This window comes from Zonotrichia leucophrys, chromosome 19 (assembly GCF_028769735.1).
Source record: "Zonotrichia leucophrys gambelii isolate GWCS_2022_RI chromosome 19, RI_Zleu_2.0, whole genome shotgun sequence".
Lineage (NCBI taxonomy): Eukaryota > Metazoa > Chordata > Aves > Passeriformes > Passerellidae > Zonotrichia > Zonotrichia leucophrys.
Window position 1 is genome coordinate 41,607 of NC_088188.1, and position 12,353 is coordinate 53,959.

At 49.8% G+C, this 12,353-nt stretch overlaps 1 protein-coding gene across 1 annotated transcript; it reads left to right on the plus strand.

Annotated features, from left to right (window-relative positions):
- Nucleotides 1–10,280: 10,280 nt before the first annotated feature.
- Nucleotides 10,281–11,468, plus strand: LOC135455838 (zinc finger protein 180-like). Its single transcript, XM_064729331.1, has 2 exons — nucleotides 10,281–10,308; nucleotides 10,462–11,468. Exons 1-2 carry the CDS (start codon nucleotides 10,287–10,289, stop codon nucleotides 11,466–11,468), a joined length of 1,029 nt encoding a protein of 342 aa, XP_064585401.1. The 5' UTR covers nucleotides 10,281–10,286.
- Nucleotides 11,469–12,353: the final 885 nt, after the last annotated feature.

Consider the following 12,353-nt stretch of genomic DNA (forward strand, 5'->3'; position numbering starts at 1 on the left):
CTTCAACTTCTCTCTTTCTTCTCTCTCAATTGTAACCTTTATGGGGTCGATATTTAATCCTCCCCTATTTCCTTCTCCAGCCTAAACTTCTTTGTCGATTTTTTTTTTCCTTCATCCTCTTGGCGTAATTTCAAAACTCTAGCTGTCATTTTCCTATTTTCTGATATCTCTTATTCTTAATTGTACTTGTAAGACTCTTCCCAATAAATTGCTACCTGCCCCTGGGACCAATAACACATCTCCCATCTAAATTTTAGTTTCTTCCCTCAATTACCACATCTTTAATGACTAGAAATATAAAACTTTCTCTTTTTGCCCCTGTTACTTTCACTATATGTTTGCTCACACTATAAACTTTTGGAACGTTTAACAGGCAGGTTCTCTCTCTCCCTGTGTCTATTACAAATTCTAATTCTTCTTCTTGGGGACCCACTTTTAAAGTTATCACAGGCTCCGGATGGTATTTGTCCCCCCAAAAAAATTAGAGCCTATGACTTTTTAATTTTTTTTATGTGCCCATTTCTTTAAAGATTTTCAGATCTTCTGCTTACTTAGGACCATTTTCCTTTTTCTCTCAAGTATGTTTATCTATTTAGTTGGAGTTTCTTCTTTCCCCTCGAAAAGCTGTCCCTCAAAAAACTTTTGTTTTCGCATTTCGCCTTTGATATGCTGTCTCATTCATTCTCTTGGTTATGTAATTACGATAACTATTCATGTATTTACTACCCTCCTCATTATTTTAACCCCACTCGGGAGGTACAGTTGGCATTTTGTCTTCTCTGGGGGTCCTTGAGGATTATCTTTTTCTTAAGCTTTTATTTCAGTTGCTCTGATTAATTGCATTTCTTCTTGAGAAAAATATTATTTTCATTACCAACAGCATCTCTTCTCAAGTATAAATGTTTGGACCTAAAAATTGGTCTAATTGTTCAGCTATGTCTATGGGATTCTCCAAATATCTCTTTTATTTATTTCTTAAAATTTCAGACTTCAGACGAAGTCAAAGGAGCATTTACAAACTCTGATCCGTCCCCTCCTATGAGAACCTCTCTTAATGGAAATAGACCAATCCCTTTATCCCATTCTTTCTGGATTTTTATCTTCTATAGCCTTTCTCCTGTATATTTAGTAAGAATCAGGAGAGGGCTTTCTTCTAACTGAACTTTTAGTGTTTCGATAAGGTGATTCCTTTAGAGTTTCTCTGAGCAGCCGGAGCTGTGGTTACCAAGGGAACGGAGCTCGGGGCAGGACAGGGAGACTCGGCGTGACTCAGAGTCTCGGTGCTCCAAAGGCGGGGTCTGCAGCCGAGATCGCCCGAGGGGCTGTTCCGGTGCAGACCGAGCTGGAGCGTGGATAGCTCCCGCATGGCTCACGGTGGCTGATCTGGCAGAGACAGAGCAGCCGACTGACCCCGGCTGCAGCGGCGGGAGCCGACAGAGTCAAGGCAGCCGGGGATGGGACAGACGGGACCCTCCTTCGGTGCGGTGAGCGCGGTAACCACGGTGCACAAGGCAGGACAGACCCCCACCCCCGGAACGAACTGCGGAGCGGCCGCGGGCCAGGCGGCCGGGACTGAGGCTGACGGACTGTGCCGGAGCCGGCGCAGGGGCTGGGGGGTGCAGCTGCGAACGAGTCGGGGAACGAACGGCAGTGGATGAGGTAATTTTCTTCTCAGCTTTGTACTTTCCCCGTTTTGCTTTTATTGCCTTTCAAAAATGTTATTTTCTTACAGCCTCCCCCCTCCCCAGCATGCGGTATACTCTTTTTCTTCTGGATTAAACGGTTTTTACAAATAAATCCAGAGCTTAACAAATCTAAACTTCTGCTTGGATACTTTGAAATGGTCGACGAGCTAACTCACGACCTTCTCATATTGTTTTTCTCATCACCCTTTTATTTATCTTTTGGCAAATTATACATCTTTCAGGTACTTGTTTTTCTACTCTAAAAGTCTCAGTGCACCCATAGTGCCTTAAAAAAATGATCACACAAAACCTGAGTATCCCACCGGGCTTTTTGATACATGTCCTCTGCTATTCCCTAGTAAGTGTTTTATTATCTAATTGTCTTCCATCAAGATGTTTCTATTTCCCCGATTTATCTTGTTCACCACCTATCTTGTTTTAATTTCCCCTTTTTTGTTTTTGCTTCTCTAAACTTTGGAATTACCAATTTTTCTTCATTTGGAGTTAATATTAGCTCTTTCAGCTCTATTTTCTGCTGCATCTTTAGCTTCTTGATTTGCCAATTATTTCTTCTTATTTCTAGGTCTTTACCTTTTGGTGTCATTTAATATGTACTATTGCTATCTCTCTTAGGTAATTTTAATGCCTCTAAAACCTCGAAAATAAGTTTCTCATGTACTTATCTTTTTCATCTTTAATTAAGTAATCTCCCTTTTTAAATTTTTCTTGAGGCATGTGCTACTCTAAAGGCATCCCTTGAATCAATATATAACTCCTTTCTTTTGTGTTAAATTTTCTAATGCTCTTTTTAAGTATGTAATTCACAAGTGTGCATGTTTTTTCTCATCAACTTCTGCATACCCTGTATTTTGCAAGGAGTTGTATTTCTGTTTGTTAACATAACTCCCAAAGTGCTATCTTGGGGTATTTCTGTTGGTAATTTTTTCTGCTTTTCTTTTCCTGTATCCACCTTACTGGATTTCTGTCTCATTTTTCAATTTTCCATCTATTCGTCCCCTGCTTCCGTTTTTCACTTTTTACTAACAACTTAAACCCCCCCCCCCCCCCCCCCCCCCCCCCCCCCCCCCCCCCCCCCCCCCCCCCCCCCCCCCCCCCCCCCCCCCCCCCCCCCCCCCCCCCCCCCCCCCCCCCCCCCCCCCCCCCCCCCCCCCCCCCCCCCCCCCCCCCCCCCCCCCCCCCCCCCCCCCCCCCCCCCCCCCCCCCCCCCCCCCCCCCCCCCCCCCCCCCCCCCCCCCCCCCCCCCCCCCCCCCCCCCCCCCCCCCCCCCCCCCCCCCCCCCCCCCCCCCCCCCCCCCCCCCCCCCCCCCCCCCCCCCCCCCCCCCCCCCCCCCCCCCCCCCCCCCCCCCCCCCCCCCCCCCCCCCCCCCCCCCCCCCCCCCCCCCCCCCCCCCCCCCCCCCCCCCCCCCCCCCCCCCCCCCCCCCCCCCCCAAACCCCAAAAAACCCCCCCCCCCAAAAAAAAAAAAAAAAAAAAAAAAAAACCCCCCCCCCCCCCCCCCCCCCCCCCCCCCCCCCCCCCCCCCCCCCCCCCCCCCCCCCCCCCCCCCCCCCCCCCCCCCCCCCCCCCCCCCCCCCCCCCCCCCCCCCCCCCCCCCCCCCCCCCCCCCCCCCCCCCCCCCCCCCCCCCCCCCCCCCCCCCCCCCCCCCCCCCCCCCCCCCCCCCCCCCCCCCCCCCCCCCCCCCCCCCCCCCCCCCCCCCCCCCCCCCCCCCCCCCCCCCCCCCCCCCCCCCCCCCCCCCCCCCCCCCCCCCCCCCCCCCCCCCCCCCCCCCCCCCCCCCCCCCCCCCCCCCCCCCCCCCCCCCCCCCCCCCCCCCCCCCCCCCCCCCCCCCCCCCCCCCCCCCCCCCCCCCCCCCCCCCCCCCCCCCCCCCCCCCCCCCCCCCCCCCCCCCCCCCCCCCCCCCCCCCCCCCCCCCCCCCCCCCCCCCCCCCCCCTCCCCCCCCCCCCCCCCCCCCCCCCCCCCCCCCCCCCCCCCCCCCCCCCCCCCCCCCCCCCCCCCCCCCCCCCCCCCCCCCCCCCCCCCCCCCCCCCCCCCCCCCCCCCCCCCCCCCCCCCCCCCCCCCCCCCCCCCCCCCCCCCCCCCCCCCCCCCCCCCCCCCCCCCCCCCCCCCCCCCCCCCCCCCCCCCCCCCCCCCCCCCCCCCCCCCCCCCCCCCCCCCCCCCCCCCCCCCCCCCCCCCCCCCCCCCCCCCCCCCCCCCCCCCCCCCCCCCCCCCCCCCCCCCCCCCCCCCCCCCCCCCCCCCCCCCCCCCCCCCCCCCCCCCCCCCCCCCCCCCCCCCCCCCCCCCCCCCCCCCCCCCCCCCCCCCCCCCCCCCCCCCCCCCCCCCCCCCCCCCCCCCCCCCCCCCCCCCCCCCCCCCCCCCCCCCCCAAAACCCCCCCCCCCCCCCCCCCCCCCCCCCCCCAAAAAAAACCCCCCCCCCCCCCCCCCCCCAAAAAAACCCCCCAAAAAAACCCCCCCCCCCCCCCCCCCCCCCCCCCAAAAAAAAAAAAAAAAAAAAAAAACAAAAAAAACCCCCCCCCCCCCCCCCCCCCCCCCAAAAAAAAATTTTTGGTTTTTTAAAAGGGGGGGAAGGGGGGAAAATTTTTAAAAAAAGGGGAGGGTTGGGGGGAAAAAAGGGAAAAGGGATTAAAAAATTTAAAAAAATTTTTTTCCCCCCCCACCAAAAATTTTTTTTCCCCCCTTTAAAAGGGTTTTTTTTAAAAAAATTTTTAAAAAAAAAAAAAAATTTTAAAAAAAATTTTAATTTCCGTTTTTCCCCCCCCATTTAAAAACCCCTTTTTTTTTCCCCCCCAAAAAATTTTTTTTTTCCCCCCCCCCCCCCCTTTTTTTTTTTCCCCCCCCCTTTTTCCCCTTTTTTTTAAAAACCCTTCCCCCCCCTTTTTAAAAAAACCCCCCCCTTTTTTTTCCCCCCCCCCCCAAAAAATTTTCGGTTTCCCCCCCCTTCCTTTGGCCCCTTTAAACCCCCCCCAAAGGGGCCCTTTCCCCCCTTTTTCCCCAAAAAAAAAAAGGGGGGGGTTTTTTTTTCCCCCCCTTTTTAAAAAAAATTTTTAAAAAAAAGGGGGTTTTTTTGGGGAAACCCCCCCCCGGGGGGTTTTTTTGGGGGGTTTTTTGGGGGGGGGGGTTTTCCCTTTTTTTTTTTTTTTTAAAAAAATTTTGGGGGGGGGTTTTTTTGGGAAAAGGGGGGGGAAAACCCCAAGGGGAAACCAAAAAAAAAGGGGGGGGCCCCCCTCCCAAAAAAAGGGGAAAAAAGGGGGGGTTTTTAAAAAAAAAAGGGGGGGGGCCCCCCGGGGGGGAAAAAAACCCCAAAAAAAAAACCCCTCCGGGAAGGGGAAAGGGGAATTTAAAATTTTTGAAAAAGGGGAAAAAATTTAAAAAAAAAACCCAAGGGGGAAAAAAAAAAAAAAAAAAGGTTTTTTTGGGGGGGTTTTTTTTAAAACCCCAAATTTTTGGGGGGGGGAAAAAAAAAAAAACCCAAATTTTTTTTAAAAAAAAAAAGGGGGGGGGGGGAAAAAAAAAAAGGGGGGGGGAAAAAAGGGGGGGGAAGGGGGAAAAAAAAAAAAAAGGGGGGGGGGAAAAGGGTTTTTGGGGAGAAAAAAAGGGGGGGGGGAAGGGGGAAAAGGGCCCCGGGGGGAAAGGGAAAAAAAACCCCAAATTTTTAAAGGGCCCCTTTTTGGGGGGGGGGAAAAAAAAGGGGGGAAAAAAAAATTTTTGGGGAAAAAATTTTTTAAAAAACCAAATTTGGGGTTTTTTTAATTAAAAAACCCTTTTGGGGGGAAAAAAAAAAAAAAAGGCAAAAAAAAATTTTAAAAATTTTTTTTTTAAAAAAAGGGGTTTTTTTTTGGGGGGGGAAAAAGGGAAAAAAACCCCCCCTTTTTTCCCCAAAAAAGGGGAATTTTTTTTTTTTGGGGGGGGGGGTTTTTTGGGGTTTTTAAAATTTTTTGGGGGAAAAGGGGGGGGCCCCTTGGGGGGGGGGGGTTTTTTTTTTTTGGGGGGGGGGGGCCCCCCAAAAACCCCCCCCCCCGGGGGGGGAAAATTTTTGGGGGGGGAAAAAAAAGGGGGAAGGGGGGGAAAAAACAAAAACCCCCCCGGGGGGAAATTTAAAAAGGGGAAAAAAAAAATTTAAGGGGGAAAAAAAAATTTTTCTTTTAAATTTTAAAGGGAAGGGGTTTTAAAAAAATTTGATAAAAAAAAATTTTTTTAAAGTTTGGGAAAAAATTTTTAAACCCCCAAAAAGAAGGAAAAAAAAAAAAAAAAAAAAAAAAAGAAAAAAAATTTTAAAAAAAAAAAAAAGAAAAAAAAAAAAAAAAGGGAAAAAAACCCGGAAAAAAAAATTTAAAAGTTTAAGAAAAAAAAAAAGGGGAAAAAGTTTAAAAAAATTTTAAAAAAATTGGTTTTTAAAAAAACTAAAAAAAAAAAAAAAAAAAAAAAAGGGGGGGGGGGCCCCCCTTCCCCAAAATTTTTTCCCCCAAAAAACCCTTTTCCGGGGTTGGCCCCTTCCCCCCCCTTTAAAAAGGACCAAAAAATTTTTTTTTTTTTAAAAAATTTCCCCCTTTTGGGGGGGGAAACCCCCCCTTTTTCCTTGGGCCCCCTTTTTTCCCCCCCCAAAAAAACCCCCCCCCTTTTTTTTCCCCCCCCCCCAAAATTTTTTTTTTGGTTTTTGGGGACCCCCAAAAAAACCCCCCCCAAACAAAAAAAAAAAAATTTTTTAAAAAATTTTTTTTTTAAAAAAATTTTTAAAATTTTTTAAAAATTTTTTAAAAAAAGTTTAATTTAAAAAAAAATTTTTTTTTTTTTTTTTTTTTTTTAAAAAAAATTTTTGGGGGGGAAAAATTTTTTTTTAAAAAGAAAAAAAATTTTTTAAAAAAAAGGGGGGTTTAAAAAAAAAAAAGGGGGGGCCCAAAAAAACCCAAAAGGAACCCCCAAAGGGGGGGGGAAAAAGGTTTTTGGGGGGGGAAAAAATTTTTTAAAGGGGGGGGGGCCCGGCGGGCCCCCAAAAAAACCCCCAAGGGGGGAAAAATTTGGGGGGGGAAAAACCCGGGGGTTTTAAACCCCCCCCCAAAAAAAAAGGGGGGGGGGAAAAAAAACCCCAAAAAGGAAAAATTTTAAAAAGGGGGGGAAAAAAAATGTTTTCCCCCCCCCAAACCCCCTTTTTTTTTCCCTTTTGGGGGGTTGAAAAAAAATTAAAAAAAAAGGGGGGAAAAAAAAAAACTTTTTCCAAAAAATTTTAAAGGGGGAAAAAAAAAAAAAACCCTTTTAAAAATTTTTTGGGGGAAAAAAAAATTTTTTCCCCGGGGATTCTAAAAAATTTTTTTTTTTCCCCCCAAAAGGGGTAAAAAATTTTTTTTTTAAAAAAAGGAAAAAAAAAAATTTAAATTTTTGGGGGAAAAAATTAAAAAAAAAAATTTTAAAAAAAAAAAAAAAAAAACCCCCCCGGGGGAAAAAAAATTTTAAAAAATTTTGGGCCCCAAAAAAAAAAAATTTTTTTTTTTCTTTTAAAAAAAAAAATTTAAAAAAAAGGGTTTTTTAAATTTTTTTGGGGGGGGCTTTTTTTTTTTTGGGAAAATTTTTTTTTTTTTTTTTTTCCTTTTTTGAAAATTTTTTTAAAAAAAAAAAAGGGAAAAAAAAAAACCAAAAAAAAAAGGGAAAAAAGGTTAAAAAAAAAAAAAGGGTTTTTTTTTTTAAAAAAAATTTAAAAAAGGGGGGGAAAAAAAAAAATTTTTAAAAAAATTTTTTAAAAAAAAAAAAGGGGGGGTTTTTTAGGGGGGGGGGGGGGGGGTTTTTTTTGGGGGGTTTTTTGGGGTTTTTTTTTTAAAAAGGGGGGGGGGTTTTTTTTTTAAAAAAATTTTTTTAAAAAACCCCCCCAAGGGGGGGGGGGTTTAAAAAAGGAAAACCCCAAAATTTGGGGGGGGGAAATCCCCAAAAAAAAAAACCCCCCCCCCAAAAAAAGGGAAAAAAACCCAAAAAAGGAGCCAAAAAAAGGGGGTTTGGGGGCCCCCCTTGACCGGGGGGGAAAAGGGGGAAACCCCCCCGGGGCCCGGGGAAAAAATTTTTCCCCCCCCCCCGGGCCCACAAAAAAATTCCCCGGGGGGGGGGGCCCCCCCCCTTCCCCCGGTTCCCCCGGGGGCCCCGGGGGGGGGAACCCCCCCCCCCCGGGGGGGAAAAAAAAGGGGGGGAAAACCTTTTTTTTTTTAAAAAAAAAAAGGGGGTTTTCCCTTTTTTTTCCCCCCCCCGGGGCCCCTTTTCCCCCCCCCCCTTTTTTTCCCCCCCCCCCTTTTTTTTTTTTCCCCCCTCCCCCCCTTTTTTTCCCCCCGGGTTTTTTTTTTTCCCCCCTTTTTTTTAAAAACCCTTTTTGGGGGGGGGTTTTTTTTTTTTTTTCCAAAAAAAGGGGGGGGTTTTTTTTTTTTGGGGGGGCCCTTTTGGGGGGCCTTTTTTTTTTTTTTTTTTCCCCCTAAAAATTTTTTCCCCCCCCCTTTTTTTTCCCCCCTTTTTTTGGGGGAAATTAAAAATTCCCCCCCTTTTTTAAAAAAAAAAAAAAATTTAAAAAAAAAAAGGGGCCCCCCTGTTCTTTTCCGGGGGGGGAAAAAAAAAACCCCCCCCGGGGGGCCCCCCCCCCCAAAGCCCCACCCCCCCCCCTTTTTTTTTTTAAAATTTTTAAATTTTTCCCCCTTTTCCCCCCCAAAAAAAAAAAAAAAAGGGGAAAAAAAAAAACCCCCACCCCGGGGAAAAAAAATTTCCCCCCCCCCCCAAAAAACCCCCCCCCCCTTTTTTTTTTCCCCCCCGGGGGGGGGCCCAATTCCCCCCAAAATTTTTTTTTTAAATTTTTTTTTTTTCCTTTTTTTTCCCCTTTTTCCCCTTTTTCCCACTTCGGGGCCCCGGGGGGAAAAAAAGGGGGGGGGGGGCCCCCCCCCCCGCCAAAAAGGGGGGGGGGTTTTTCCCCCCCAAAAAAAAAAAAAAATTTTTTTTTTTTAAAAAAAAATTTAAAAAAAATTTTAAAAAAAAAAAAAATTTTTTAAAAAAAAATTTTTTAAAAAAAAAAAATTTGGACAATTTTAAAAAAAAAAGGGGGGTTTTTTTTTTCCCCCCAACCCAAAAAAAGGGCCCCCAAAAAAAAATTTAAAAAATGGGGGGGGAAATTCCTTTTTTTTTAAAAATTTTTTTTTTTCCCCTTTTTGGGGGTTTTTTCCCTTTTTTTTAAAAAACCCCCCCGGGGGGCCATTTCTTTTTTGAAAGGGGAAAAAAATTTTTTTTTTAAAAAGGGGTTTTTTTCTCCCCGGAAAGGGCCCTTTTTTTTAAAAAAAATTTAAAAATAGTTTTTTTTTTTTTTTTTTTTTAAAAAAAAATTTTTAAAAAAAAAAAAATTTTTTGGGGTTTTTTTTAAAAAACAAAAATTTTTTTTTTTAAAAAAAAAAAAAAAAAAAAATTTTTTTGGGGGGTTTCAGGGGGGGGGGGGGGGGAAAAAAAGGGGGGGGGGGGGGTTTTGGGGGTTTTGGGGGGTTTGGGGGGGGGGGGCCCGGGGAAGGGGGGGCCGGGTTTTTTTGGGAGAATTATTTGGTTTAGAGATGCTTATGTGATTTTTGGGGGGTTTTGTTGATTTGGGGGGTTTTGGATTTGAGGTGTTTTGTTGGGGTTGTGGGGGTTTTTGGGGGTGATTTATTGAAATTTTTGGGAGTTTTTTAAAATTTTGATGAGTTCCACTGGGATTTTTGGTGTATCTCTGGGGTTTTTGAGGGTTTTCTTGTATTAGTCCAGTCCCTCCCAGTATGATCCAAAGATGGCCCCACTGTGCTCCCAGTCCCTGCCAGTAAGAACCAGTTGTGCTCCACATGGTTCCAGTTGCTCTCTTTCACCCTCATTTGTTCCAGTCCTTCCCAGTATGTCCCAGTATAGCCCAGTTCCTTCTAGCATGTTCCCAGTCACTCCCAGTTGCTCCCAGCTGGGTTTTTTGGGGGATGTTTGGAGAATGAAGAAGTCCAAGGCTAAGCGGAAAAGGCCCATCGGGGGGACATCAGGGGGTGCCGGTGGCGGCTGCCGGCAGAGGCAGTCTGGAGGAGCAGAGCCCTGTGTGCCCCAGGAGCCCAAAGTGGGGAGCCCAGAGAGGGGGGAGCGCTGCCATTGGCGGGAGCCTCAAGAGCCTGGAGAGGGGCTGGGGGGACACCTTGGAGCCACTGCAGCCCAGAGCAGAGAATGAGGGGAGAAGGGAGCCCGGGAGCCCAAAGAGCCCTGGCATCCCAAAATGGGGAGAGCGAAGAGGGGGGAGCTTTTGGCATTGCTGGGACTGCCAGCAGCCTTGGCAGGGTGGGCACCGAGGAGAAGGGGGGCCCCCAATCCAAGCATGACCTCAACAGCTGGGACAGGGGGGAACCCCCAAACACCAGAGGGGAGGGACCAGGGACGGGGAACTCTTGGGAGGCTTTTCCAGGGCTGAATCTTGGTGTTTGGGAGGTTTTCGTGAAGCACAGATGGCCGGTGACTGGTAGAGATGGACTTGGGCAGAGGGACCTTCAAACTCAACATGATCATCCCTTGTTTTCCCCAAACCAGGATTTCCCATTGCCAATCCCTGGGAGTCTGTGAGGAAGATGCCCCGGGACACTGAGGCAGGTGAGGAGGAAGTCTGTGCCCCTTTCCCCTCTGTGCTGCTCCATAGCCCAGCCCAGTATGGCCCTGGCTGCAGCACAGCCCTGGGGGGATCTCCTTGCCCTTGCCTGTGGCACAGAGGCAAATCCCATCCTGTCCTTGTCCTTCCTACCCCAGAGCAGGAGCTGAGCATGGAGAGCAGGGAGGACAAATGCCCGCGGCAGAACCTGGTGGAAGAGGCCGTTTTGAGCGGCTCCATGGGGCAGGAAGCCAACGGGGAGGAAAAGCCCCAGAGATGCCGCACGAGGAGGGGCTGCAAACGCAGATGGCGGGGATCTGAGGAGGAAAGAGCCAGCCTGGGCTGGGAAGGCAGCCAGAGATCAAGCCAGAGGTCGGAGCTGGTGCTCCATGAGCAGCTCCATGATGGGGAGAAGCCCCACACATGTGTGGAGTGTGAGAAGAGCTTCAGGTGGAACTACAAGCTCATCGAGCACCAGAGGACCCACACTGGGGAACGGCCGTACGAGTGTGGGGAGTGTGGGATGAGCTTCAGCCAGAGCTCCCACCTGACCAGCCACCAGAGGACCCAGACTGAGGAGAGGCCCTACGAGTGTAGGGAGTGTGGACAGAGCTTCAGGCAGGGCTCCAGCCTGATCAGCCACCAGAGAACCCACACTGGGGAACGGCCCCATGAGTGTGGGGAGTGTGGGAAGAGCTTCAAGTGGAGCTCTGACCTGATCAAGCACCGGAGGATCCACACTGGAGAACGGCCCTACAAATGTGGGGAGTGTGGGAAGAGCTTCAGGGGGAGCTCTGACCTGATCAAGCACCAGAGGATCCACACTGGGGAACGACCCTACGAGTGTGGGGAATGTGGGAAGAGCTTTAAGGACCATGACACCCTGATCAGGCACCAAAAGATCCACACTAGGGAGAGGCCTTACGAGTGTTCCGAGTGTGGGAATAGATTTCAGTTCAACTCCCATCTCCTCCTGCACAATCTGAGTCACACAGAGGAGAGGGCCTTCTTCTGCCCTGAGTGTGGGAAGGGATTTAAGTACAACTGCCAACTCATCACCCACCAGCACATCCACACAGGGGAGAGACCCTACAAGTGTGGAGAATGTGGGAAGAGCTTCTCACAGAGCTCTCATTTGACCCGACACCAATACAGCCACCGATAAGGGAAGCCCTGCAAGTGCCCCGAGTGCAGGAAGAGCTTCGTGCTCTGCTCCAGCTCCATCCCCCACTGGAGGAGGCACTTGAGGCACAGCCCTGGTGACCCACTTTCCCTGTGATCCATGTTGGGAACACACCTGGCTTCTTATTCTTTTGGTTTGGCCTTAGACCAAACCATCCATCTCTTTGCAGTCCAATAGTGAAGAGGGATCAATCTTTCACTTCAAAACCACTCAAATCATACTGAAAACAGCTCAATCTTAACACGAAAGGGCTCAATCCTACTTCAAATTGCTTGTTCCCACTTCAAAATCTCAATCCTATGCCAAACTCACTGAATTCCACAGGTACCAGGGTGAGATGGGGTTGGAAGGAGATGGGAGAAATGGGATCCCAATTTGGGAGCAATAGGATGGGATGGGAGGGTAGGAGTGATTGGATGGGGATTGTGTGGGGCTGGGTGTGTGGGATGTATTTGATAGCAAACAAAACTCTCAGACTTACTGCTTTCTCTCCCGTTCATGTTCAGTCCGTTGCAGTTCTGTTTGCAGAGTGCCGCCTCCCAGAGCGCCCCCTCACAGTTGCCGCCCTTGGCCTGAGCCTGCCCCTTTCCCCTCATGGTTCCACCCTTTCCCTGTCCCCTTTCCCCTCACGGTTCTGCCCTTTCCCTGCCCCTTTTCCCCTCATGGTTCCCACCCTTTCCCTGTCCCCTTTGCCCTCATGGTTTGACCTTCAGGAACAGGGGAGGAGGAGGAGGAAGAGGCTGACCGGCAGCAGAAGCAGCTGGAAAAGGGGAGAGGGAACCCTGGAGTCGCTGCAGCCCCGGGAGCATCACCCTCCATCCCACAGGTGCCTGGGGAAGGGGGAGCTCGGCCCAAACCTGCTGGGGG